Source organism: Stylophora pistillata, chromosome 1 (genome assembly GCF_964205215.1).
Source record: "Stylophora pistillata chromosome 1, jaStyPist1.2, whole genome shotgun sequence".
Lineage (NCBI taxonomy): Eukaryota > Metazoa > Cnidaria > Anthozoa > Scleractinia > Pocilloporidae > Stylophora > Stylophora pistillata.
In genome coordinates this window covers 25,098,615-25,125,128 of record NC_142519.1, presented here as the reverse complement: position 1 = coordinate 25,125,128, position 26,514 = coordinate 25,098,615, and the positions used below count along the sequence as shown (strand labels likewise).

The 26,514-nt window shown below is 39.2% G+C and overlaps 2 protein-coding genes and 1 long non-coding RNA gene across 3 annotated transcripts; 1 reads left to right on the top strand and 2 right to left on the bottom strand.

Annotated features, from left to right (window-relative positions):
• Positions 1-3,491: 3,491 nt before the first annotated feature.
• Positions 3,492-21,007, bottom strand: LOC111326231 (polycomb group RING finger protein 5-A). The gene is made up of 10 exons (XM_088746809.1): positions 20,859-21,007; positions 19,930-20,041; positions 15,429-15,531; positions 13,719-13,774; positions 8,469-8,552; positions 8,149-8,284; positions 7,177-7,257; positions 6,817-6,952; positions 5,928-6,008; positions 3,492-5,368 (listed from the first exon to the last, which is right to left on the bottom strand). Exons 1-10 carry the CDS (start codon positions 20,871-20,873, stop codon positions 5,318-5,320), a joined length of 855 nt encoding a protein of 284 aa, XP_088602935.1. The 5' UTR covers positions 20,874-21,007; the 3' UTR covers positions 3,492-5,317.
• LOC111326236 (uncharacterized) lies at positions 10,107-12,990 on the bottom strand. The gene has a single exon (XM_022930182.2). The coding sequence runs from the start codon at positions 12,505-12,507 to the stop codon at positions 10,411-10,413; it is 2,097 nt and encodes a 698-aa protein (XP_022785917.1). The 5' UTR covers positions 12,508-12,990; the 3' UTR covers positions 10,107-10,410.
• Positions 21,008-21,156: 149 nt separating the features above from the next.
• Positions 21,157-23,124, top strand: LOC148741805 (uncharacterized). The gene is made up of 2 exons (XR_015995976.1): positions 21,157-22,504; positions 22,603-23,124. It is a non-coding gene; the product is annotated as an uncharacterized LOC148741805 (long non-coding RNA).
• The last annotated feature ends 3,390 nt before the right edge of the window (positions 23,125-26,514 follow it).

The following is a 26,514-nucleotide window of genomic DNA, read 5'->3' as shown; positions in this document are numbered from 1 at the left end:
TCATCAAAATTCCCGGATAGAAACAAAACAACCAATTGGATAAACGAGCAAACTTGTTTATTAACTCATCAGCTGGAAATATCTAAATAATCACCGGGCGGTGAAACTCCTGTGAATCAACTTAAAAACTCGACTGCAATCAATGCACTAACTTGTTAATTGCCAAATAAATGGTCACTTCAAGGTCTATTCTTTCAGTTGCTACGGAGCATGAAGTAATCAACTGTTCAAAACACGTCTGAGAAATTAAATTGTCCTATGATAAAATCTCACAAAGTTAAACTTTGTTTAGAAATTATCTAGAAAGTCATAAGTGGAAGTTCATACGTACGCAGCGCAATTCGAATTTTGCGACTATCTTGTAAGGAAAATAAAGCAAAGGGCAGTTCAAAAACACACGAACAATACAATCAAGAAAACAGCCAGACAAAGGAGAGTCTTAATGGCTCTTGATAGCGAGAATGTCGCCACCTCTTCCTTAAAACTAGAATTAAGCTTTGTAGCCAAAAATTGGTATTTCAGTTGTGGCGAATTCTGATGGCTTAGATTAAGCGGTTTTCGAGATAAGCCAGGATACATTCGCATGCATCCCCGCAGAAGCAACTTCCCCAGTTAATTTATAGCTATATTGTTTTCTTAAACTTGGAAATGCTAAAGCAATATTTAGATAAGAATTGACGGTACGAGAGAGGGATAATGGTATTATGTAAATCTTCAGTGAACATCTACAAAAGACAACTGAACAAACCTCAAAACACTGAAAATGACACCGATGGTCATTAAAAATTTAAAACTGAATACATTTAGATCACAAAAATGAAATATTAAGGAAATTACCAAGGGCAACTGTTCGCCGCAAATGTCAGCGAAAATTAATCCTCATCCGTCTAATTTCGTGGGATATCGATTCGACCCACGTGGAGTATTATAAAGGTGTATCACAGCGGTAAATATCTCCAGCATAAACGGTTGTTGATAACGATATTTCTTGAGTTCATTTGTTCGAGTGCTGCGAGGCGATGTTGTCCCTAGTAAGCTTGAATTAACATCAAGAGAAGTTTTTGTATGTAAACACGTTAGTGTCTTAACCATGTCGGTAGAAGAATGACAAGTCTACTTTCTGCATTTTTTCTATTAATTTTGAATGGCACTCAATGAAAAGAAACTAATAACAACGCAAACTACACAACTCGAATTAAACAAAGTCGCTTGCCGAAGGACCCTTTGTTTTAGCTCCGTTTGAGGCAAATACACATAATTTTTGTCTCTTTATCATATTTTATTTTTACTGGGTTCTCCATTTCACTCTAACTACATCAGTTTCAATTTCTTGTAGGGCAAAATGCGCGTCAATACACTTCTGTTGATTTGCGTGAGGCGACGAATCCTTTGTTTTGGGATGAGAGAGCACGACCAAAGGACTATACTGAAATAAGGCGGAATAATACGAGACCATGTGGGTGTCACATTTAAACCTACTAATAGTCTGACCCGTCATAAAGTTATCTGTCGCTCAGGGGGAAAGAATATGGAGCGCGAAGTCCAAAGGTCTGGGATTCGATTTCACAAGGGCACTCATCGTTTTCCTTTGCTTCACGCCGATCTTAAAATGTACCCTTTTGGAGCCATACATAATCGCTTTGAAACAGAATCAAACCATGAATAATTGTTCTCTAGAATAGAAAAATACGACTAAGGTAAGAATTGGTGGATAAGAACAAGAAGACTGAAAACAGGCCAAACTTGAAAAAAAAAATCAAATTAAACATTTCTTGATAGAAATCGTGACATCGCTTTTATACGTTCTCTTATTACTGCTAGGTTGCTTAGCAAAACTTGTGTTTCTAGAATAATTCAGTTTGAATAGAGATTAAAGTTTTTATCTGTTTTAAAGGTTTCAACTCCGACCCGAAGTCATCAGCATATCATGATGTCATATAATTTTTCAACACCACTGATTATCAACAAGGCAACCTCATTTCTATATTCGTTGAAACATTGGATAAATACGCCTTGAACAGGGAAGCGTTTGGTACTCAATATCCAGTAACATTACCGACATACAGCGGTGGTTATGTTTACTTCTGTTGTCAACTTAGGGCTGATCATTTTTGGTATATCTTAAAATCATTTTACAACTGAGAAAAAAAAATAAAACCATGGCATTTTCAAAGGAGAGGAAAAAATCTTTATGGCCCACGCATCTGAAACATAAAGAACTACGCCGGAGGTTTGCCAAATTACCCTCCTACCACCAGAAAAAAAAAAAAACTTGATGAAACCATTGTCAAGAAACAGAACTGTCTGTCTGACTGTCTGACGTCTACACAGACAAGCAGCCAGGCGGTTACATCTCAGATACTCTGTCTTCTGATTGAACCCGTTATTCGAAACTGATCAAAGTTCATACTCAGGCCCAGAAAGATCTTTAAACTGTCAAAGCTGATTACTCCTGTTGAAAATCAATCAATCCTATGATGTTGCGTGCGTGCGTGCGTGCGTGCTATTAGTCCAGCGACCTCATTGCCTGAAGAAGACTTGCAGCACGTAGTCGAAACGTCGCGATTCACATCGGAAGTGACTACATCGTCAAAGGATAACAATTCATTGTGATCGAATAAGTTTCATTTAGAAGATTGGATAGATTATTTGCATGGTCGCAATCATCAGAAGGCCAAGGTTTGTTGGAAATCTGCATACTTCAATAACAAAAAAAAAAAACGAAGTTTGTGATACTTACTCTCTCTTCTGAGTAACTTTAGATCTCAGTCAGTTTCAGATCTTTCAGCAATTTGACAATGACGTCTTTTTAAATTCTAGATCAGTCTTCTGTATGACATTAACACTTCATTACTCAAAATATATAAACTTAAAAACAACAAAACATTTAGAAGTCAGGTGATCACGGCATGCTTTCGATTTTCTGCGCTAAAAGGATGTCTCATCGGCAGAGCGAGAACGAACAAGTTCGATATTCCGCTGTTTTCTTTTATCATTGGCCTCTAAAAAGCTCTACAAATATAGTATTCTGTATTCGTCGACCGTAGATCACTCCTAGGGATGTAAGCATAATCACTGAAATGATATTGATTTCCTAAACGTCCATTTACCTCCTGGTCTTAGTGACCTTAGTGTTATTCTGATATCAATTACTATGCGTGGTCTCTGCAGGAAAAGAAACATCCGAGTGAAAGACGAAGTTATGAGGCACCCCTGATTCTCTTGTTTTCTGCCAAATAACCCGGTTTCACCTTTTTTTCTACATTTTCATTGTGTTGAAGTTCACCAACACTTCGAGTACGCACATTCTTAAAGTTTTTCCGTCCAGTTTCTTTCAGTAAATGAAAATTTTCCTAGCAAATCTGATTGTTAAGAAATTCACAGACAACAGGACTGTATACGTATGAAGTAAGAGAAATTAAGAAATATTTCACCGTTCTTTTGGTACTTTCTTGTTTGCAAAATACCCCCAACAATTCAGGTAAGCAAAGTAAAAACTGAAAACAATTTATTTATGTCTTTATATTAGTTTTATAGTTTTTTTTTTTTTTTTTACAAAAAACATCACATGCTCATATACAATATTTACAAGATCTAATTGAAAACAAACTAATATTGATTCGATTTTACCATATACGTCTGACATATTGGAACACACAGCGAGACACGATATTTAGATTCGTCATACAGTTCCTCGCTATCGTATGATCACTGAAATTTCCGTTGTCGTTTAAAGAGAACAATGCTCTTACAAATATTTTGTCGACAATACATTGCTTGGTTAAATAAACCGTATGAAAAGTTGCAGATAACGTAGCTATAACTACTAAACTTCAAAACAAAACAAACATAAATAAATAAATGAAAAACCGCCATGTAAACAATGAAACTAGTAGTAAAGGGAATAAAAATTTGTTTTCAGCAAATGTAGGATTCTTCGAAGTTAGAAAGTAAAACACAATAAGACTATTTAAAGTGGTTAACCATATTGTCAACTCCATGACTGACCAAGACAGAATTTCTACTTACAAAATCAATACAATTTCAAGCACATGGAACTTGATGAGAATAAATAAAAACATCAATCAGGGGATTATTTTGTAGATTCAATACTAAATTCTCCAAACTGACATCATAAGAATAATAATAATAATAATAATAATAATAATAATATTGCAGACAGTAAGGAGAGTTACTGAAGAGATCTTGGGGGTTAAAATGTTGATACTGAACTGGTGGAGTTTCATTACGGTAGAAAATAGACGGGTCCACTCATCTTTCTTCAACAAACACAATTGGCTGGAAGGTGCAATCATTCTTAGAAGGTAGGCAATATGATGTTTCAAGTATAATTCTCAAGATGACGTGGGAATTACTTAACTAATCTAGTAAGAAGCCTCATCCAGACTAGCTCGGACTGCTAGTTAATAATAATAATAATTTATTATTTATATAGCGCATGGTCCATAGGAAGATGCTCCCAAGCGCTTTACAACGTGCAAGTAACCCACCATCCCACCCCGGGAAGGACATCCACCACACAGTAATCTCGTACGTGGGAAATTAACGTCTCCTACCCCTAACCCTGGAGGAGACGGGACCTGCGGTTTTATTCATCCTTATCCGAGAAGACTAGAATATCTATCCATTTCTTGATATTATAGAAAGGTAGCAAATTCTCCTCAGTTATTTTAAGACCATGAGTATTGGTCCGGCCGGGGCTCGAACCCTCGACCTCCCGCACAACACAATCCGGCGCTCTAACCAATTGAGCTAACCTGGAGGCGGTTAAGAGTGACCAGCATCGAATTTCTCCCTGCAGTTTTACAGCTGATCGTGAGAAACAGGGAAATGATTGCCAACTTCTGAAGCTTTGATTGTTCAACAAATTCTCCTTGTCAGTACCAAGAGAAATGTATAAAATGCAGTATGGAGAATACGGATCCTGATGTTAGGGTGGTAAAGAGTCAAAGGAAGATGAAAGTATGGGTTTCCGTCCTCCTTTTCTTTTTTCTCTGAACTAATAATTCTCGTCTTTACAGAGGATAAATGATACACTAATGATTTCTAAAGAAAAAAAACTACATTAACATTTCAACTGTAAACAGCTTATAGCCCATTCTCCTTTTCAGATGCTTTACCAATTTCCTTGCGAATTATTTAAAAGAATGAGATGTGAAATCAAAACAAAACCCTGAAGCTGACAAATTTCCCTATTCTTGGGATTTGTTTAGTGAATATTTGTTGAAATTGTAAGAAGAGGTTACATGTTCATCAAGGTGTGGTCTGTTTTTAACTAAAATCTTGTATTCTTTTGTCATAAGAATTCCAGTTTAGGTCGGTATTGGAGGGTTAAGATTGTACTGTCCTGTGGCGGGAGAAAAAAAATTTAAACAAAGTTATGTCAAATCTAACGTAACATACTGGTAAGTTGGTAAAATAATTTGGAATTTTGTATTTGTATCTAAGAATCACCAAAAGCAAGCAAGCTAAATCCAGGCATCGCCTCCATAGTTGACTTAAATGTCTCAAAGATCCGAAACATTTGAAGAAACGTGTTTCTTTCTCTTTAACTATTTCTTGATAATGAAATAATCGTGTGGTTACGACTTAGTAGCATCCAATATGGAGACAATGTAGAGATTTAGCTTTGGTGATGCGAGGCGTCGCTACCAGCGCGGCGTGATCACAACGAGAAAACGTGCAACTGAAATGTCTTCGCTGCTTTTCGTTTAAGACATCAGCTCAGCCAATGAGTCCGGGAGATTGTGCACTGGCGCATCCTAACTTTACGTAATGTTAAATTCTTCTACTCACGCCGACTATCTAATGTATGCATGGATAGGATAATCCAAAAACGAAGCTCTCACCTTATACGACCATTATTCAAGAACTGAACTCAATTCATTTTGATTAGATCTACTTACCTTTACCCTCCATCTTGTCATGAAGACGAACTCCAAAGTATGATCTTTACCCATGATTTCTCCGTTGCACATCACTTCAACCTGCCGTGGACAGGAATTAAAAGCTTTGGATTTTTACTACTGTGTTTGTTTTTCACTAAAGTAAAAGGAGATTCTGAAGTGAGGAAAGACAGACAGACAGACATCTATATTTATACAGGATAGCCCCTTCAGTGTAGTAAACACTGGTATCAACGGGGGTCCTGTTAACCACCCATCCCACCCCAGGGGAGGACATCCATCACACAGTAATCTCGTGCGTGGGAAATTAACGTCTCCTGCCCCTAACCCAGCAGGAGACGGGATCTCCATTCATTCGTCCCTATCCGAGAAGACTAGAATATCTAACCATTTCTTGATGTTATAGAAAGGTAGCATATTCTTCTCAATTATTTTAAGACCCTGAGTGTTGGTCCGGCCGGGGCTCGAACCCTCGACCTCCCACACAACAGTCCAGAGCTCTATCCATTGAGCTAACCAGGAGACGGTAAAGCAGTTCATGTGTTCTGATTCCCACCATCAGAGAAATTTAAGGATCAAGATATTTTACCGAGAGGGCACGGGTTCGGCGAACAAGAAGCCTTTATCGCCCAAACTGATTTAAATTTGACTTCTCCCCACTGTTTCAAAACTCAATCTAGTACGCAGGTTATGAGAATAGATAAACTAATAAGCTGGCGAGCGCTATCTTTGATAGAACACCGAATTCTCTTTATTCGGTAGTTTACACAGAAACGTGCAGCATCTAAAAGGGAGATTTATCAGTCAGATCAAAAGTAAGTCAACGACCAACGTTTTAATGTTTTAGTACTACTCAGTTGTTGTCCAGAGTCAATATCTCGTTTTATACCTGATCAACAGCTGAAAGATTTAACTTGAGCTTGAGATATTTCTTGATGTGACCGATTGTTGTTCTTGATGAGCATCTAATGTATTTCCTGACTAGTTCCCACATCGTACCATTTAAATTCGATTCTTCTCTTGATCTATAAAACCACAGTTAATGAAATTTAAAGAAAACAGAATGATAGATATCAGGACTATATTCTGTTCCGTAATAAAACAAAGTAGACTATCTATTCTGAGAATGGGTGGGTGGGGGGGTAGGGGGGTAGGGGGGTTATAGACCTTGGAATTCTTGAAATCCTGACCTTGTATAAGGCCAAAACATTTCATTTTCTTTCAAATAGATGACGGTTTTTTTTTTCACCTTTCCGATAGTCTCTGGGATTCCATGTTTCCAGAGCCAGGTTTTCCTTCGCGGTATCCAGATCCATCATCGATACAATTCCTGTACATGTGAAAACAATGTTATCGTGATTAGTCAAGGGAAAGAAATGGGACTTGATGAATTGTTCACTTTTTTCACCTCGAACTCGCTTATTTTTTTACCCGCCTCCCGGTTAGCTCAATGGATAGAGCGCTGGACTGTAGTGCGGGAGGTCGAGGGTTCGAGCCCCGGCCGGACCAACACTCAAGGTCTTAAAAAAATTGAGAAGAATTTGCTACCTTTTTACAACATCAAGAAATGGTTAGATATTCTAGTCTTCTCGGATAGGGACGAATAAATGGAGGTCCCGTCTCCTGCAGGGTTGGGGCAGGAGACGTTAATTTCCACACACGAGATTACTGTGTGATGGATGTCCTCCCCTGGGGTGGGATGGGTGGGTCAGGACAGCAGGTCCACATCAGCTATTACAGCTGCCAATTAATCAACCTGCTTAAACAAATAAATGAACTTCAACTTCACAGCCCGGGAGAAAACTGAAAACAAACTCTACTCCTCGTTTGGAGAATTGAACCCGGGTCGGCTCAGTAAGAACTGCTTGTGTTGAGGGCGACTATCAAGTTTAAAAATGAGATGAAAGAAATAATGGGGGAAAATAAGGCGAGAAGAAGGGGACCAATGACAATAATGCTACTCAAAAGATTCATCCGGATTAAAAGAGAGTTGCCCAGATAGGGCTATCCCTTCAATTAAAGTAGCAGTACAGATACAAAAATGGTGAGAACATTTTCTTAAATCTAAATCAACGTTTGACTCCCTTGGACGAGAGTGTGTCCTAAAGGAGAGGTTCCTCTGTACTCCTAGCTTTGAACATCTTATGTTGCTCAGTCGAAGTGAATCACCTTGTGTTATGAACTCAGAGTCTCAGAAACAAAGTATTGCTTTGCAAAATACCTGAGATATTGAAGACAGACACCAATCTGTGGATCGTCTCTGTGGAAGTTGTGATTACCGTCCGAGTCATCTGAGTGTTGTGCCTTACGTGACATGCTTCTGAATTTTTTTTGAGGAGGTTCATCTGTTAATGTGTCTAGAATGATCGAAAAGACAATTATTTAAGAAAGGGCAGATTCCTTCAGGTAAAGGTTCACATTCTTTATCTTGCTATAAATTCCGACCCCTAACGCAGTTAGGCAAGGCTGCAGTTCATCATTCATGGTAAGGGAATTTGAAAAAAGCTCCTCCAAATATATTATTTGTTTGAAATATGGTACCTTTTTGCCTGTTTTTAACCGAGCCTAAGTCCTTCTTCCCTGATCGCACATTTTTGTTGAATTCCTCTAAACGATGCCTTTCTCCTGTTTTAACAAGAATAAAAAGAGAGCGACCAGTAAATTAAAAGGCGGCAAATAGAGGGTTAAACAGAGAAGTTCAACAGTTCTATCAGTGTTGTCAAGAGCATGGGACAAAGCGGAACATTTTAAGATTCCATAATGATTCGAACTTCGGACCTTACGAGATTCGGCGGCCGGATGTTGTATCAATTGAGCTACTGACAATTTCGTGACGAACTGAATCGTATACAAGGTTAATAAGCATGTATAGATTTAAGGGTTTCCACATGGTTGAATCTGTTTCTCAAACTACTAAAAAAACGTGTTATGGGGGAACTGAAGCGTTAATTTCATGCTCATGATATTGATCGTCTCAGAAACGATCAAAATTTTAATCGCTTTCTCATGCGCATGATCATAGTAAGAAATGATAGGAGGGATTGAAATGAAATTGCCGGGAAATATTCAGCGAATGGTGAAGGAATGTAAACCGCAAAACCGTATGATATTAGCCCCCTTCGTGATAACACTCTCTAAGATAATCCGTTAAGGCCAGCGAGGGAGGGGGGACTTTACCTGGGTTTAAAAGCATTTTCAGAAATGATATTCGAGCTTACATCTGATAGCGTAGGTGGGAAGGGGGGGGGGGTAGGGGAGATTGAATTGATGCTAAATTTTCGTCTGGGGTCAAGATATTCGGCCCGTAAAATAGTAAAATGCACAACGCAAAAAGTCAAAAGACACAACCACTAATTAATGCGACATGCAAACCGAGTTTTGAGGTAGATCCCGCTAAAAGAAAGAAAGTCAGGTGAAAAGACGTCCTCGTACCTTTTCTACTTATGCAATAAGAATAGATTCTACTCGAGTGAGCAAGCTGCAGCTGTGTTAATCCAACTGACTGCTGAGCAAGCAGAAATCACGAGGATACAGAATGCCAATCGCAGCTTAACCTGTAGTCTGTTGGTTAAGTGTGATAAGGGTTTAAATTTAATAGTGAGTTTTTAGCTTCCTCAAATCTTTCTACGCAATGGACACATTTTTTTGACTTTGAGAACAACAACTTAATTGCGTAGTTCCAAAAGACTGACAAGTAAAGACGGACGATTTCAAAATCGAAAGCGGAAATGGGGGTCTTTGGCTTCAGCTACCCGCCAGATATTGTTTTACTCGACCGCGTTCTGCGTTTCTTGAGGAACACAGATCTCTTAACCGAAAGAAACTAGGTGCTATTTTACGCGAAATAGGTTGATATAACTAAGACTTCGCAAGCAAGAGAGCAGAATTCTTCAACTTCCTCACCGGAACAATTTGAAAAGGTTTGAGGTAATATTGACGTCAAGTTAATTAGAAGGACATGCGAGCTAACACGTATGTTTTCAAGAACCAGAAGACGAGGAAAAAATTCGCACTTGATATAGTTGCAGTATTTCCGATGTGGTTGTGGAAACATTCTGGGATGAAATGACTCGTTGTAATGATAAAACACCCTAGTTATAACCAACTCAAAATTTACTACAATTCCCCCAAAGAGGAAGAACTCATGAAAAGAGTCTGGCAACAAAAGAGAAAACTGTGTAATCAAATAAGACTTTTCATTAAGTGTTTTTTGTATTATAGAGTTATGATATAGCTGAACCAGAGATTATGCATATTACAAGTGAATTAAAGGCGATATGATAAGAGTACATACAGGTCAGCTACACTTCAAAAAAACGCTGAAGTAAATTGGTCAAAACTTGTTGAGTATTGTAGCGCCTAAATACATCTCGTAATATTCGAAGCGATACTTAAAAATATTTGGAAACAGTCATTGATATATGTCATAATTGAACAGACACTCGAGTCTGTAATATTTGAATTCACCGGTCACCGGGAGATTTTAGTTCTCAAATAAGAGATGGGCTAATCTGTTTATGTCCCGCTCTCGAGGGTTATCGCGCAGAATGCGTGTTAATTTATTTTCATCGTCACAGATGTCCTTAAGCATTTGGTATTCCTCTTTGCTGAGGGAATTCTGTTCTGAGTTGCCATCAATCTGATCCCCGACATTTCCCTTACGGGGTTCACGCAAGGGCGGAGGAGGTTCGAAATACACGTACGTTGCATGCCCGTGGGGATATCCCATCGGTGGGGACGGTGCATACTGCGCGGGAGTAGTATACGGAGATGAAGCCCATGGTGCTGCGAGCGGTGGGAATTGGTTCATATCCGGAGGAAACATGGGAGGCGCATAGTCAGGAACTACCGAATGATGATAGTCCGCATAAACATTTCCACCGTAAAACCCGTGGGGGTATAAGGGTTCCCCGCAACCATTAATGTGGTTATGTTCATTAGAAGTTACACCGCGGGCAGAACTGCCACGAGATACAATATCTCCGGGACGTCCAGGATGATTGTCAACTCGGGACTGGAAACTGACTCTTGACTCTGATAAAATGTGCCTGTTGCAACGTTGTGTAGATGAAATTACTGGGGTTTGAGTTGCAATATTAAGTTCCCCTACACCGTTCGTTTGGTGTTCAGTAATCTCGGAGGAGGTTCTAATTGAAGTTCCCCCCTGTTGCCGTTCTGTGTCCTTTTCAGGGTGGTAATATTTGCAACGATTGCCAAAAGTACAGTTCTTCAGGTAAGGGCATATTTTTGGATGAGTAGCGGACCCTCTTCGGAGAAAATCATCTAGGGAGGGTCCTCTCCTTCCCAGAGGATCGTCCGGAGGCATAAAACGGTCCCCTACAAAGGTGTACATCAGTGTGCGCTGTTCAATTGTCTCTTTCCATCGTGGGTTTTCTTCAAGGAGGTCTCTAAAATTGTCATTGGAGACAATTATTCCCCCATTTTGGTCCGCCAAATCTACCGTATACTTGTCATCGTAACACACGATGCGACGGTTACCATGTGACCTTGATGGAGTAAGCTTCAAAATGCTTAGGCTGAATAACTCGTCAAGTACTTCCTGGTTCATGATCGGACTGTCTTGGCGACATTCTTCCATTCTCCACATGGGTACAAAGACAGTAATGTCTGTATGTCCTCTCCGTTGAAAGTATTCCACGCAAATTTTTATCCCCCGACACGAAAACATTCTCTGATTGCCATGACTCATTGCCACATTGCTGCCATCAATCACGATTGGCCGCAAATTATCAGAAGGGACTTTCCTAATGTGTTCAGGAACATAATGATATTCTGGCCTTCTAGGAGGAGTGGCGGGAGCGCCTCTAGCGAGCAGAGTTCTACGCGTTTCTGTCGGTTGCAGAGGTGGCGCCACACAATTTCCTCGAACATAACCAGGAAGCAAAGTTGTGTCCTCTGGAGCGGTGCCAAGCTGCTGCGCAGATGCAGTATTTTTTAAAAGTTCCTGTAACAGTTGATTAATATTGATCTCTGTTCCAAATGTTTTTATGACTGCGTCGATTTCTTTGTCTGTATAGTTCAGTTTATACGCGAATTCCCTCATGGAAGGCGGAATATCTGTTGCAACTGACGTAGAACGTTCTGGAATGTTCACTGCGTCCGGCACAGCAGTAGGGTCACATTTACTCGAAGCGACGTCAATTTTATCTTCTTTGTTGAAATTCGCAATATGTCGCTCAATTTCAGAGACCGCTAAGGCTGTGACTAAATTATCATCACTTTGGATGTACACTGTATTGTCATTACATGACAATACTGCGCCACTGAGCCTTTCAACCTCCTTACCTAGATGGCCGCTCTTTAGCTTTTCACACAGGCCGACAGGCGCTTCGATGGGGTGCTTACTCGTGCTACACAGAGACTTGATGTAGGTCTGTGCCTTTTTCTGAAGATTTGCGTCGTTCCCTTTAAGGCAAATCCATCGTTGTCTACTCGTTGGATCGTTTGCTTTGAGTGTGACATCAACGTTGAAAAGAGATCCTATTTTTGTAATATTCTCCTCCAGAAGCGGAATCTTTTCCTGACAAACGACAAATTCGATAGGCTCGTGCTTATTCATCGCAGTTGATAGTAGATTGAAACGTTTGCGTGCAAGTTATTTCATTCGCGATATACTCTTCGAATGCATCTGACTCTCGCGTCTTCCCTTTATAAATCGAAGCGAAATTTGAAGTAAGTTTAAGAGGGGGAAAATAAGGAAGTTTTCCGCCTATTTATATCAGCCAATCAGGCGACCGAACGGAAAAGGGGTTTCCCCGATGCCAACTGCAAACTTCTTCCGGTGTTTCTGTTCAGTCTTGTAATTATGCAAATTAAAACAATAACTTCAGCGATACTGCAGCTGGTTTGTGTTTGGTTGATTTCAAAGTGAAAAACGTTTGATACGTTGTCGAAAAATCAAGTAAAGTATCAGTCAATGTCACAATACTTTCTGTTTAACAACGACAAGAATACGATATTTGCATTTCCTAGAAATCGATCTTCATAATCCTGGAAATGCGAAAGCGGGAGGTTTTTTCGAAAGGTTGTTGCGACCTATTCCGCGAACTTTGTACTAGAAAGTGAAGGGGAACACTTTTCAACAGTCACCAGCAAACATAGTAACAGGATATGAATCATTGTCACGCCATCCTAAACTGTATGGAGGCGGCATTACAAATTAGTTTGACCATTCAAAATAACAACAAGGGAAGTCGTTTCTATTTTTAAGTAATCAATACAAGCGTCATAACACACAGCTTTAATGCAAATAACTTCCCGAGAAGCTCCTGTTTTCCTAATCTTCGCTGAAAGGGAAAACGAAACTGCTCACTTCCTTTGTAAGGTTGCTTAGAAACGGGAAGAGCAAGGAACACATATGAAGCTGAAAAAATATTCCGAAATTCGATCGTTTGATCGAAACCGCCAAATAACTTAAAATCTGGGCAACACTGACATTAATAGGAGGTTTCGCGTCGAGGAATAGTTTCGTTATTATGTAACGATACTAAAACTTCCCACAAGGAAAAACATGAGAAACCTTACCTTGAAATTGCGAACATTCGAGGAAAACAAAAGTGTGTTCTGAGAAATTCAGAGGTTTGGTAAGAGACTATGTAAGTGCGGGTCGAATGAAAAATACCTGCTTTCCATTAGTGAAACGTTACGCAAAAACATAAACCAGCGGGCAAAGTAGAAAATGGGGAAGTTGCAGTTGAAAGGAAAGCTGAGAGCAATAAGAAACAAGGAATTGGGGAATATAAAAAAATACAGATTTACATAATTCCTTACTTTCTTGTAGTCCTGGCACCAATTTAAATATAATATCCTCTAACATTTGATCTGATCTAGAAAAAAAAAAAGAAATGCGAGAACATAATCTGAGTAAATGTCTTGAAGAGAGACCATAGGTCAAAACATATGAAAAATTCAGCTCAGCCGCAAAATCTGGCCAGGAGGTGTTGCAAAACGAGGACAGGTGTCCCAAGCCGAACCTCACCCTACCCAAGGCCTTTTCCCAAAACATTTTTATTAGGCTGAGAAGACTCGGATGAATTTTATTGGAAGAAAAAGTTCCCCAAATGAGAGAAAATTTGAAAATATATTTTATGTTTGGTATCATGTTTTTTGCAACGTTAGAAGTCGGGATGATTTAGTTTCGTCACAATCTTCTTCCTGTTTAGCTGATACACCTGATAAAATTCTCCGTGAACATAAAATTACTTTGAAGACGGTTAAGATCGAGACAAATAAACAAGCCACATATTAGTAATGGTTTCATGCAAATTCTGTCTGCGGAGGAAAGCCCGGCCAAAACCCACGGATATCCTTTGATAAAAACCCACACAAAGGCAGAGCTGTAAAAACTAGTTTCGTACATAATACGATCTCCGTCACAATAAGGAACTTTCTTGAGGGCAGGCAATTAAACGACTTCCGCAAGAAATCAGCAAAAATAGGCCAAAATACGTACTTTATATTTAAGGGAGATATGTTTTTGTGTCCAAATTTAAGCAGATTTACTGAGAATGATTTCACTTGGATTTCACCTTATAAGGTTTCAAGTTCTACTATTGTGCTGTCCAATCAGAGGCCTTAATAACCGTTTCTCTTCCCCATGCTATGTCGTGTTATATGTTACAATTTTTAGTTTCCATGATAGATATTTCACATGGCTAAAGCCGCAGCATGTTTGCACACAAAACGCTCATGGGAAAGTGCTGACGGGCGGTCACGCTTTAACGCTCGATAAGTCGATGTGACTTTTTTGTTGAACTGCAAGGATGTGGATTAACTACTCAGACGAAAGCTGATCAGGTGTAATTTCAGACGGCGCTTCATAAGTGCGATTTTGTCCACATAAGTATGAAAATGAGAATGAAATTTGCTGGGTCAAGCTGTTTTTAGCCATTCTCGCATTTTCCTAATTTACAAGTTACGTCAGTTGAGAACGCCGTCCTAAATTGGTTTTGTTTTAGTTCTCCTATTTATTCTCCGGTGAAACCAAAGCAACTGGTCCAAAAGTGTTCAGTGTACTTTCATATATAGCAGGTAGAATTAAAACCGAAAACTTAGGCAGGAAGAGTGGTAATCCAAACTTTGTGACTTTTTATTGTACATACATCACATAGCCAAATAGAATCTAGTGACAACTGAGCTTGGGTGTACTACCCGTAAAAAAGATTCCTTTTCGCAAATTTATTTGATAAACCAATATGTTTCCTTCCTCGTACTTTCCCTGGGTGGAGAGGGAAGAGAAAAGAGAAGAGTGCAAATGAGAAAGGAGTGAATAAGGGGAACATTGGGAGTTTCCCGTGCCGCCCAAGTTTACGCATGCTGTTACGCCTGGCTGATCACGACCAAAAGTAGAAACAGCTAAATATTTCTACTCCAGAGTGGGGCAATGAAACTGTAACATATATAAAAAGACACGGTTTAGTCGAGCCTTTTTATAGTTTTTGTGGGAAAGTACATCACTGTTTTGTGAAAGTACTGTCCTACCTTAGCATCTCAAATGGGTTGGTTTCGTGAATAACAGTGGAGCACTTCGGGCAGATGTTTTCCTCGTTGTCTTGAAGATTCTGCACAATACAACTTCTGCAGACTGACATAACAGAACAACACAATAAACGATTGAAGATATTGCATATGTCTGTTACCCCAAACCCTTGGAGAGTGAGGGAAAGGGGTCATTACGTGATATGGGGTTAAATGTCTTTTAATTTCCATGACCAGTGAAAATACTGAAATTAAACCCCGTAAACTGCGAGCTTTTTGTTTTTCGCGATACGTGAACCTTAAAGTTGTTTATCCGAATTTTCGTGTCGCGTTATTTCTATTTTTTTTATGTGCGTGCAAGGTACGCCCCCCTCCCTGAACAAACCAAAATTGAGATTCCCCTGGTTCCCTACCGTAGTAGGTGAGCCGGGTAGGAAATTTTTCACTTTATTCGGAGGAGGGGGAAAGGTTAAAAATGTAAGGCCATAATGTGGTTGAGACTACAATGTATTCTCTCAGTCAGGAGATGTTAGATGTTGCCAGAAACGATACATTTGTAGATTCGAATTGCATTTTTTCTGGATAATAAACTAATTTTGTAAGACCTTGTAGAGATAAGTTGTATGGTCATCACTTTTGATTGTTCGGGCTAGTGAAAAGATAGTCACCAGGATCAGCGATTATAGGAAAAAAACAACAGCAGAATACGTGGCACCATTGGTTTCTATTTTATGCGGTGCTCTAAGAGCTACAGGAAGGAGTTAAATATCAAATAATTGTTTTCTTGGAAAGCATGGTTCAAAGCTAGTAACGAGGTTCTTGCAATTCCTCGAACTCCGTTTTATCGAAATGAAGTAATTGCTGATTTCCTAGAAAAATTGTTTTCCTATCAGTGCTAGCGAAACCGCATGTGATGGGCGGAAAATCCCCTAAAGAGTGATGAAGGCAACAGCTGCCGGTATGCAACATGACTGGGAGAAATGAGATATTTTCTTGGAAAAAAAATATATATATCTAGTCTCTATAATCGGACGACTTTCCATGAAAAAGGTTAAGTTTGGCAGTCGATGAGCCATACCTCAGGATAGTTCGTAGCTCAGAATGGTACAACATCAAAAAAGCAAAAATTTTCGATGGTGGGTCATGAAGACTCCTATGAACATTTAATAAACACTTAGTTCAATTAACGGGCTTCCTGTCTTGTTCTATCGTTCCAAAGCGGCCACGAGTTCCCTGCGGCTCAATAGCAGCGTACCATTTTCAGTCATAGGCTATGATTTTCCGGTAGGACAGAGGATCAAAGGGTCAGCCTTTCAAATCTTCAATTGAAACCTGTACTGTTATTCCCGATTGGTCTCGTACTACGAGCTGAGGGAAGGCGAGGAGTTCAGTCACTTCCCTACCCCTCCCAGCAATGCAGGGGAATAAAATGCGCCAATCAATAAGACAAGGAAAAACTTAAATCTTTAGAAAGTGGAAAATTGAAGTACTGTATCATCTTTCAAAGATAATAACTTGAAATGCCTCTCAAATTAAGCTGGATGTTGTGAATAACAAGACGTAATTTCTCTTGCCTTCTTTTGTTTCCCGTCCTAAATTAAAAAATTTCATCTTTGCTTTCTTATTTCTCGCAAGGGCATCCTACAAGAAGAAAATGACGCCAGCGGGCGACCAAAATTTGTAAAACATGAGGTGTTCGGCATTTTGAGTGAATCTTAATCCAGTTTTCATCACACGCCATCATGTTTAAAGGTAATGAGGTATCGGACCGACAGCCACGAAGGCAATCGTAAACCTTTGGTTACAGTTGTAACACGAGCATTGGAACAAGTCGAAATAGAGGAAAAGAAAAAAACAGGAGAGGACAATTCATAATCCCACAGCCTAATCCAGGATCTTCGATAACAAAACACTAGAGAACAGACATCAATTGGCAATTTTTCACCAAATATATCCAGCACCTGAACTAAAGATAACATCTGCTGCTGCCACAGAGAATGGGACAAATCCCTTTCAAGAGGATTAGAAACCGCTAGAGCAAGCACCAGATGAAGCTCGTAGACAAATCATTCTTAGAAAAGGGCACTAAATCAGTGACACTTTCGAAAGCGTCCGCTAAATATCTATCAATCAAGTTATGTGAATTTACTAGAGGTACAGAAACTGTACATTCAGCGAGACCGCTGAAAAAGGAAGGTCTTTGATATTTCATTTTTTATCGTCAAATTTAAGTCATTCGCTGAAAAAAATATTATTACGTTATTCACTTATTTTCGATCTTATCTGCAAATGAAGGCGCTGAGTAAAACCAAGAGAGGATAAAGTGTCCTCTCTTGGTAAAACTTATCAATTGTTTGCTGAGTGCGCGTGATTGTTTAATTTCTCTTGTAATCTGTTTGACTTGAATGCTCTTGCTACGTTTCTCTAACAGCGCCAGAATGAAGACAGAAATCTTATGTATTTGTTCGGTATTTCTTTCAGTTCCCTCGATTTAAGACTAGTAAAGGCGCGCACGTTTCGACTTTGTTTTCCTTTTGTTTTAGTTCTTCCAGTTTGTTTGAAAAACAAAAGACCCCTGACCGTATCCTTACAATAACCTTTTGTCATATATGATCAAAACGGAACACAAGAAGATTATTTATCTTAACAATCAACTTGTCAAATACAGATAGGCAATTAAAATGGTATTCATTCTTTTCATGAGGTCTTTAAACGATGAGTTACTGATGATATTTGACTGAAAAAGAGCAGAGTTTTGGTTTGAATCCGTACAGATCAAACTAAATTTCATTCCAGCACAGCGTGGTTTCTTTCTAATTCGCTCTTGAGGAATAGCGGTGTTGGGTAAAATTTCAAGAAATTATTCCTTGTTAAGATTTGATTGCTCCGGAAAAAAACAATTTGTGTTGCGATGTTTTCTGTTGTAGAGAAGGTACTTCGTTATCTTCAACAGATTCAGAGATATTCAGCTTCTGCCTATTCAATACGTGATATACCACCCCACTAGTGATGGTTTAACACCAGGGTCATAATCTAATAAAAGGATTCGTTCTGAGGAGATTAAAAATTGTTAATCCAGTCGACGTGCCTCCGCTTGACCCGTCTCCCCCGCGGAGAAGTACAATAACGGAAAGACAATCTGCAACGTTTTTCTCTTGCTTGGGCTGAATTTCGACCCCCAAATGAAGACCATCTAAATATTTTCTGGCAAACGTTAAGTCTGTTTATACAGGGAAAGCACCGGAAAGGTTGCATTGACAAACAGTCGAGGAATTCATTTCTTAAAGATTTGGTCCTTAAAAACTAAGGCATCCGAGCAACGGAACGAATAATCGTTTTGACAGGGCGCATCATCCAGCTTATGTTTTAAGGGTGCCCTTGAAGATGTCAAAATTTTGTGATAAGTTAGCTCGAAACAAAGTCTTTTGAAACTGAAATGATTTTATGCAGCAGCAGGCCAGTCCCAGCCTTAATCTAGTGAACACACGACGTTTACATAAATGATAAAGTTATCGCACTTTGTTATCGCATTGTTCAGTCTTGAAAGATGACGTTAGGCCTTCCTGTTATGACTTGTGGAGTGTCCTTCACGTTTGAATCGAAATTAATCTCTTGCGGATAACTTGAAATCACTCGCCTTTGTCTATACCGCCCGGCAAGAAAGAAAACGTTTTCTACGTTGTTTCTAATCGCGGTTAATTTCGCTTTATGCCGAAACAAGCATTTCATAACCTAAAAATTCAAGATTATTAGCACAAACAAACACAAAACCGCAGGGGTCTCATTAATATTGTACAACTTTATCCCAGTAGGGAGTCTTCCCTTTTCAAATGGCGACGAAAATTAATAACACAGCGAGTTTAACCACAGATGAACCGCAAATCTTGGGATTTCCCGCTGAAAAAATAAGTGCGCAAAAGGTTTTCGAGGAGAGTACTACCGAAATAATTTTGGACGTACTTAGTATGCAAAACGAAGCTACATTTTTAAAGTAAATGTTCTTTACTTGAAAGTAATTAAATTTAATCATGCTCTGTCAAGTGCGTAAGAAATCGCATGGGACTCGTCACTGGTTGGCTTATTTCGTGAATAAATCAGGCTAGTCGATAATTGGTTATTGTGAAAGACCAATTTTTCAATCTCTGGCTTGCAGACTCACTCCCGAGGACGAGATTGTGCGAAGAATAGAAGACAAAAGCCTCTTCACATTGTCTGCGCGCGTGCCACGCAGAATGACAGCGTGTTATTTATAAGCGTCTAAATGCTTGGCGTCACTGAGTTAAACTAATAACAAAATAAATAGCGTTTGACGAGCGTGCATAATAAATGAACATCTGGCCGGCCTTGGGGCATAACAGCAGAACGGAATTGTGATCCCGACCAGTTTCCAAGAGCTCTGATCCCAGGATCTTTCAACACCCAAGGGCGACCATTGAAAGATCCTTTCGACATGTGTGGATTTTTAAAAGTAGTCACACACATCTCTACTTCTGTTTCTACCTACATGTGTGTAAACACTCGGCAATGGTTGTTGGCTTGATCAAATATCCCTGGCATAGTTCACACGTTATGAACGGGTTCAACTCCACAATCTTGATCCTCTGCTCCTTGTTGGACTAGCAAGGGATACAAGTTGTTTAGCATAGTGCAATGGTAGTCTGAAAGGTAGGAAAGCCCTCACCAAGATTTTACTGTCCAATTGGATCCCATGCACCCCTATCTCGATAGCTTTTCAATGATTGATTAAAAAGTGTTAAAACTTCTTCTCGTCATCACCAATGATCTTTGAAAGTGAAGGGCGCCGTGATCCAAACAAAAACCTCACGCCCGCCGCAACTTCATCTGAACTTGTGTCAACAGTGCAACTGGCAGTTAAGCGATCTTTTCAAATGGCTAATAAGTTTAAATGGTTTTTCCTTTCAAATACTGCCATTCTTGTTTTTAAGGGCCCGGGCTGTATAAATGACAAGAAGCTAAGATCACTGGCGTTAAATATCGGCACAGCTCGCCTTGCCATGTCACATCAAGTTATCTGCTTTTTGCCTTATTGAGGATTTCTCCTTTTCGCACAGATGTCACCTTACCTCGGATCTGAACTCGATACTGAACAGAACACTTGATGTGATTGCTTTTGCTTGCAGTTCAGAACTCGCCCTAGTTCAATCCAATTGATAAATGCGATTTATGAGGTTGGTCCCGATCTATAAATGGTTCCTCGAGAGTTCATTCAACGCATGACTAAACAAGAAGTCCGCCGGAATAGACCGGCGGTTGAATCCGGGCAGTCAATCGTCTAACTCGGAAAGGTCTAAATTGGCCGGTTTTCGCACGCAGATAGGTTATGTTACACGGCAAATAAGCCTTCATTGAATGCTCGTCAAACAAGGATCTTTGCTTTGACTGAAATCAAGCGTAGTCTTAGGGAATACTTACCCGAAGAATTGCCATTTCAGAGCGAAGAGATTCAGGCCCACCTCGATGAACAGATATTGACAAACCTTTTATCGCGCGCTGTGGATTGCGGTTTCCTTTGTTAGAAAATCCCGGATGAGAAGTCGAGTGTTTATTCGCCTAAACGTGTTTCCTTTGCCTGGTAGGAAGCTCCTCATTAACGTAAATCGCCTCCGGTAAATTATCTTTACAAAGCCGGTCTAACAAATATCATTCTTTTTCAATTCTGAGCCGTCCACAGTTCGCGTGCTGTGAGCACAGAAGAGCCCACCACCCTGTAGAGAAACATATCGCAAAAATTAACATATACCCGGCTTTGATTTGTCTCATTCATGTAAGAGCAAAAATGGCTCAAGTAGTTTCTGTCAATTGTGACATATGGTGTTTCCATAGAGCGGTTTATCATGCCTTATCTAAACATTCCCTAATTCTCACGCGTGTGTGAATATGAAGATTGAGCGGAAGCACACAACTCAAAATAAACTTCTAAAATGCAACACTGCATTTGCAAAATTTATCTACGATTATACAAATTGTGTTAGTATCCATTGATTTCAAATCAGAAGTTGTCAATCGTTGTCTTAATGATCGAAAACCGTAAAACTACAGATGAGGGCTGAAGTGCGCGCCCGTATAAAATTCTATTAAATAGAGTAAAGGTTGCCTTAAGATAATGGGAGCAAGAACCGTTCCAGCAAGAAGTCTTTCACTGTTTGGCCTGAGGATTAAATGCCGTGAGTAGGCGAAGAAGTGTATCTCAGACCACTTCAAGCTTTTCCTTTTAGGATGGTAATAGAGGAAGTTATTACATTTGAACCACGTCGTCTGTGTGAAAGAAACTTTATCGTTTTATGCCATGGTATCTCGTCTCGCTCCTGTTCGGGAGTATTTCGTAGATTTGATTCATGATACCGGACGACTTCTGAAATCATCGTAAAACTTGTAAAATACGTGAAAAGGGATTCGGTCTTTTGAGTGAGTACATTTTCAGTGGGTCAGTGGACTTTTTTTGCCTTTGTTTGAGTAGTCCAGTAGTTGTAATTCAAACACAGGACATTAAAACAACAGCACGCGAAGACTTGTCTTTGTTATGAAAATATTATCAAAGAAAGGAAACCACGGGTGTAATATGGCGTATTATGGATTTATATACCATTTGTAACCATGGAGAAAATGGACGTTCAAGGTTAGAATGCGTTTAAATAGATTTCATTAACACGGTACAAAATTTCTCTAGTACTATTCTTCAATGTTCTTCTATTGTGTGACATGACTGACAGAATTGTTTTTGTTTTTTTTTTTCTAAATTTTCAGAATCATTTGAGTGGATTTTTGTGGTCGATTAGTTAAGATTAGACTACATTTCTTGTGGCCGGTGATAAATTATAAATGAACGACCGCAATTTAGAATGACTGAAGGCCTAAGGGGCAAAGAGTTGAATTCATAAGAACCGAGTCAAATTTATGTCCTCGCCTTTGCGGATTGAATGAAGAGGCTTGTTCGAAGTAAAAGCGAATAAACATTGTATCCCTTCGTTTAATCAGCTGCCTCCTTTATTACCCAGGAAGACACTTTCTTACTTCTCAAAACAGATGAAGGTTGTCATCAAGGTGGCAACCTGTGACAGGTATTGTTGGATAGGAAAAAAAAATAGATTTGATTTATGTCTTAAAATACCGCAAAATGATAACCACGTTATTAATTTTGATTATCATTTTATTTCAGTGCTAGCAACTTTCCTCTGAACTATTTCGTTTCTTTTCGAGTCTATTTCTTATTTAACTGAGATAAACTTGTTTCAACGTCAAACAGACGAATGTGTCTGTTTTGCGGTGGCGAATCACTGTCCCTTTTGCCCGAAATTCATGATGCACAACATGTTTTCCGCTTGACAGCTAGTGAAGTACACGGCGAAGGCGGTCGCAACTAGACAACAGTAATCTACCAAAGGTTGATCAAACAGCAAACCTGAGTGACTCATCAGATGAATGATCATCATTACATATGCTTCAAACTTCGTGGATATTTTTCTTCTACACTTTCAACAGGAGGCCAACCGCTCAGCCTTTTCTCTCGGCAACCGCCTGAGTCTGAAATAAACTTCGAACCCAACACAGCTTTGATTCGATGGCGAGAGCACTGAAAAATCTCAGAGCAATGTTATGTTAACAAGATTAATCGCTGGAATAATTCCCTCTGTCGTAATCAAAGTTTGCTTAAACCAAATAAAGGTGTCTTTACAAGGTCCTTAGCGCTGGGAGCTTTCGTGACTTGGCTAAATAAGAGGGTTAGAGAATACCAAACGATTTTGCGGAGAGACGACATTTAAACAAACAAATAGCAACAACAACAAAAATTGCTTTTCAGAGAAAGGCGAGAACAGTTGGCAAAACTGAAGATTATCTAATTGAAGTTTCAAACATGAAGTGACCAAAACCAGTCCTGAATATTAGGGGGATGATTAGCTATTTAAATGAGAGAAATACTGTAAAAACGCTGAAGTTATCCGCGACTTCCACTCTTTCATTGTCGCCTTTATGTACTTTACCATTTTGAAATTCATTTGAAAAAAAAACTGCGCCACCAGAACTTTCCCGATTACGCTGTACACAGGGAATCTGATAATCTTGGTAGACACTGTTCTGCTTAAAGACCTAAGGTACCCAACAATAGCGCACGATTTAAGCCAATGTGGCCACAAACAATTAATTCTTCCGGCAACAAAATTCTTGCGATACATTTACACCCATCAAACTGGCTTAAATAGTAATAACGGAACAATTCATACAGGGAAAAATGAAAGGCGAGTAGTTTATTTATATCTATAACCATGGTGCTCCTTTGTCTATAAAAATGATCCAAAAACTTCTGCGGGTATCTATCTTTTACTGAGGTTGAGGTCACAGTGGTTTTGGTATTGTGGTGGATTGAAGCAGTGCATGCAGGCAAACAAGCGGACACCCGTGTTTTTGAAACGATACTGACTGAACGACCGTGATAAGCTGGTATAGAAAAGCATTATAACACTCTTTTTATGCCAGAGCTTTAAGAGATAAATTTAGCTATGACTCTATGAAGCCACCAAAACAAAAGTAGATTTGACTGAGCTGTGAACCACTTATCAAAGGTCATCGGCAGGCAAGCTATAGGTGAATCATTACTTACATAAGGAGCTTTCTGATCATAATCACTTCATGTCAGAAAGAAAAAAATGCGTCAAGCTAGAGAAAAGATATGCAGAAAAAATTGGAAAAACAACAGAACAGCTCGGATAATTCCAATATCACTAATAACCCTGAAGAAATTACTCGCCTGAGGGAGAAACAAAAGGGATAATTGTGATGTCTCCTATGTTTTGAGATCAAGACAGATTAGCGGCCATAATACAATATTCTAATCTCTCGAGTCTTAATAAGTCAAGCCTGTGACAATTTAATTCAGAGGTCACACATCCTTTGATAAAACTGGCACAAAAACGCCGAAGTAAATCACCTAAGTATGCTTTATCTATTTCCTTCCTCGCCTGGTTTAAAGAGCAAACATCTATTTCAATTGTGTTTGCTTACTCTAGTCAAATACAATACCAAAAGTGACAAGTGTAATTTCCATATGCTTCGGTTTTTTTTAAGGCTGTCTGTTGCTACCCACGCACTGTTTTACTTAGTTCGCTTAATGAACCGCGTAATCAAACACCGAAAAGTTCGCAGACGAAAGGCAAATGTCTTTCACGTTAATTCATGGATTAACTTAGACGTCATCCACGACAGACTTTTGGCTGGCTAAGCACGTGGAAACATCCACGCAATTTGTATAACTCTCGAAAACGCATGTGTTTAGACGCCGGAGATACAGCGTCATCTACTGCCAATAAATAATGAGCCCACTGCTCCATTAAAACTAATAATTTCTGCGCTTGTTGATCATTGATTGAGAAATCCTTAACTTTTTTTTTCTCGGTGTCTCGTTGTTTCATCCAATTTCTCGTAAACGGATCGTTGTTTTATTCTTCTTGAGAGCTATGAGCATGATTCAAAGATGTTTGAAACAAGACAGTCATTCAGTGTGAGATGACAACTACTCTGCCCTGCCTGTTGATCTCTATGAAGAGGGAAAGGGTGTGTCGAAAGGTTTATTGGAATCCCGAAGCACTATCATCTCCAAGGCCACAAAACACCCCAGCGATATCATCGGGATGTACACTTTATTGGGGTATTTTATAATCCAATTCTTTAGCTACTATATCCAGTTAGAAGGCACATGACACCGATCGCATTAAACTTGGCAAGTAGTTGTGAACAGAATCCGTGTTAATTCTACAAATTATTTCACAAACCCTCCTTCAGTATAAAGGAGAGAATTATCTGTCGTTGGTGTCTGTCGGTTTTTAGCAAACGATAGTTATGACCAAGGGCAATTATTGAGTCAGCGTCAGCAAGGCCGAATACCCCACTGAGGAAACTGTGATTTAAATACACGTCAGGCATTCACAGTATCTCACGCCAAACATTGCCGTTTCTTTTGTATCTGATGGCCAAGTTGCCGACAGTAGAGGAGTGAAATGCAAGTCTAATCCAATCATTCCCATTAATTCGCTGAAACTAAACCAGTTAGCTTTGTGTCGCACACAGCGTCTACGAAGATAGATAGATAGATAGATAGATAGATAGAGAGATAGATAGATAGATAGATAGATAGAGAGAGAGATAGATAGATAGATAGATAGATAGATAGTTTATTTGTCAAAGCTTGCAGCCACTGAGCTGAATTGTGTATTTACAGTAAAGTATAAAATATAACTTATAATAGTAATATGATAGTATTAAAGTCCTAAATAAATAATAATATCCTATAAATATGATGAAAGCTTGAACTGTTAAACTATATATACAACGGCATCGATCTCATTTACAAAACTCACCGAGCACTAAAATTCGTTGTTCTACGAACAATTTCATCGATTTTCCAGTGGTCCATTCGTCAGGGGTATCCGTGTGGAGAACTACTGAGAGAGAAAAGTTATCCAACACTGTTAGGGTTAATCGGTTGGTGAGACTAAATACTTCGGGGTCTGATAAAGTTAGAACGAAACGCAAAAATTATCGCTCAGCTATGATTGTAAAGCAAAAGTCTAAACCATAAGATGCATGATTTAGTCGAGGACTGTCATTAACCCTTTAAAGTAGTGATTAACATGTAACTTCTTCCCATAATATCCATACATTATCCAGGAAACAGGTAATGAGAATACTCAAACTGGTCAGATAGAAGTTGTCATCTTGATCTAACACCAAATTTTCGTAATTAATTTGCAAGGAAATGTGTAGCAGCTAGAGGGGAGAATTAACGAGCATATTTTGGGAGTTAAAGGGCATAGTTGACTGAACCATGCACTGGATTTGAAATTTGAATTCGTGGTACTATATAGTAATAGAACAGTGAAGAGGGTATGAGGACCTACAGTTTACTTTTCAACAAACATTCTTGCTTAAGATTACGTACCACAAAATCGCGAATGAGTGGATCAACATGAATCCTAGTGCTTAGTAGAAAACAACTTTAAGTCTCTGATTATACCGAAGACTTTTTGACTGAACAGGAATCAACATTTTAAACCTTCATATTGTTCTAGCTACAAGA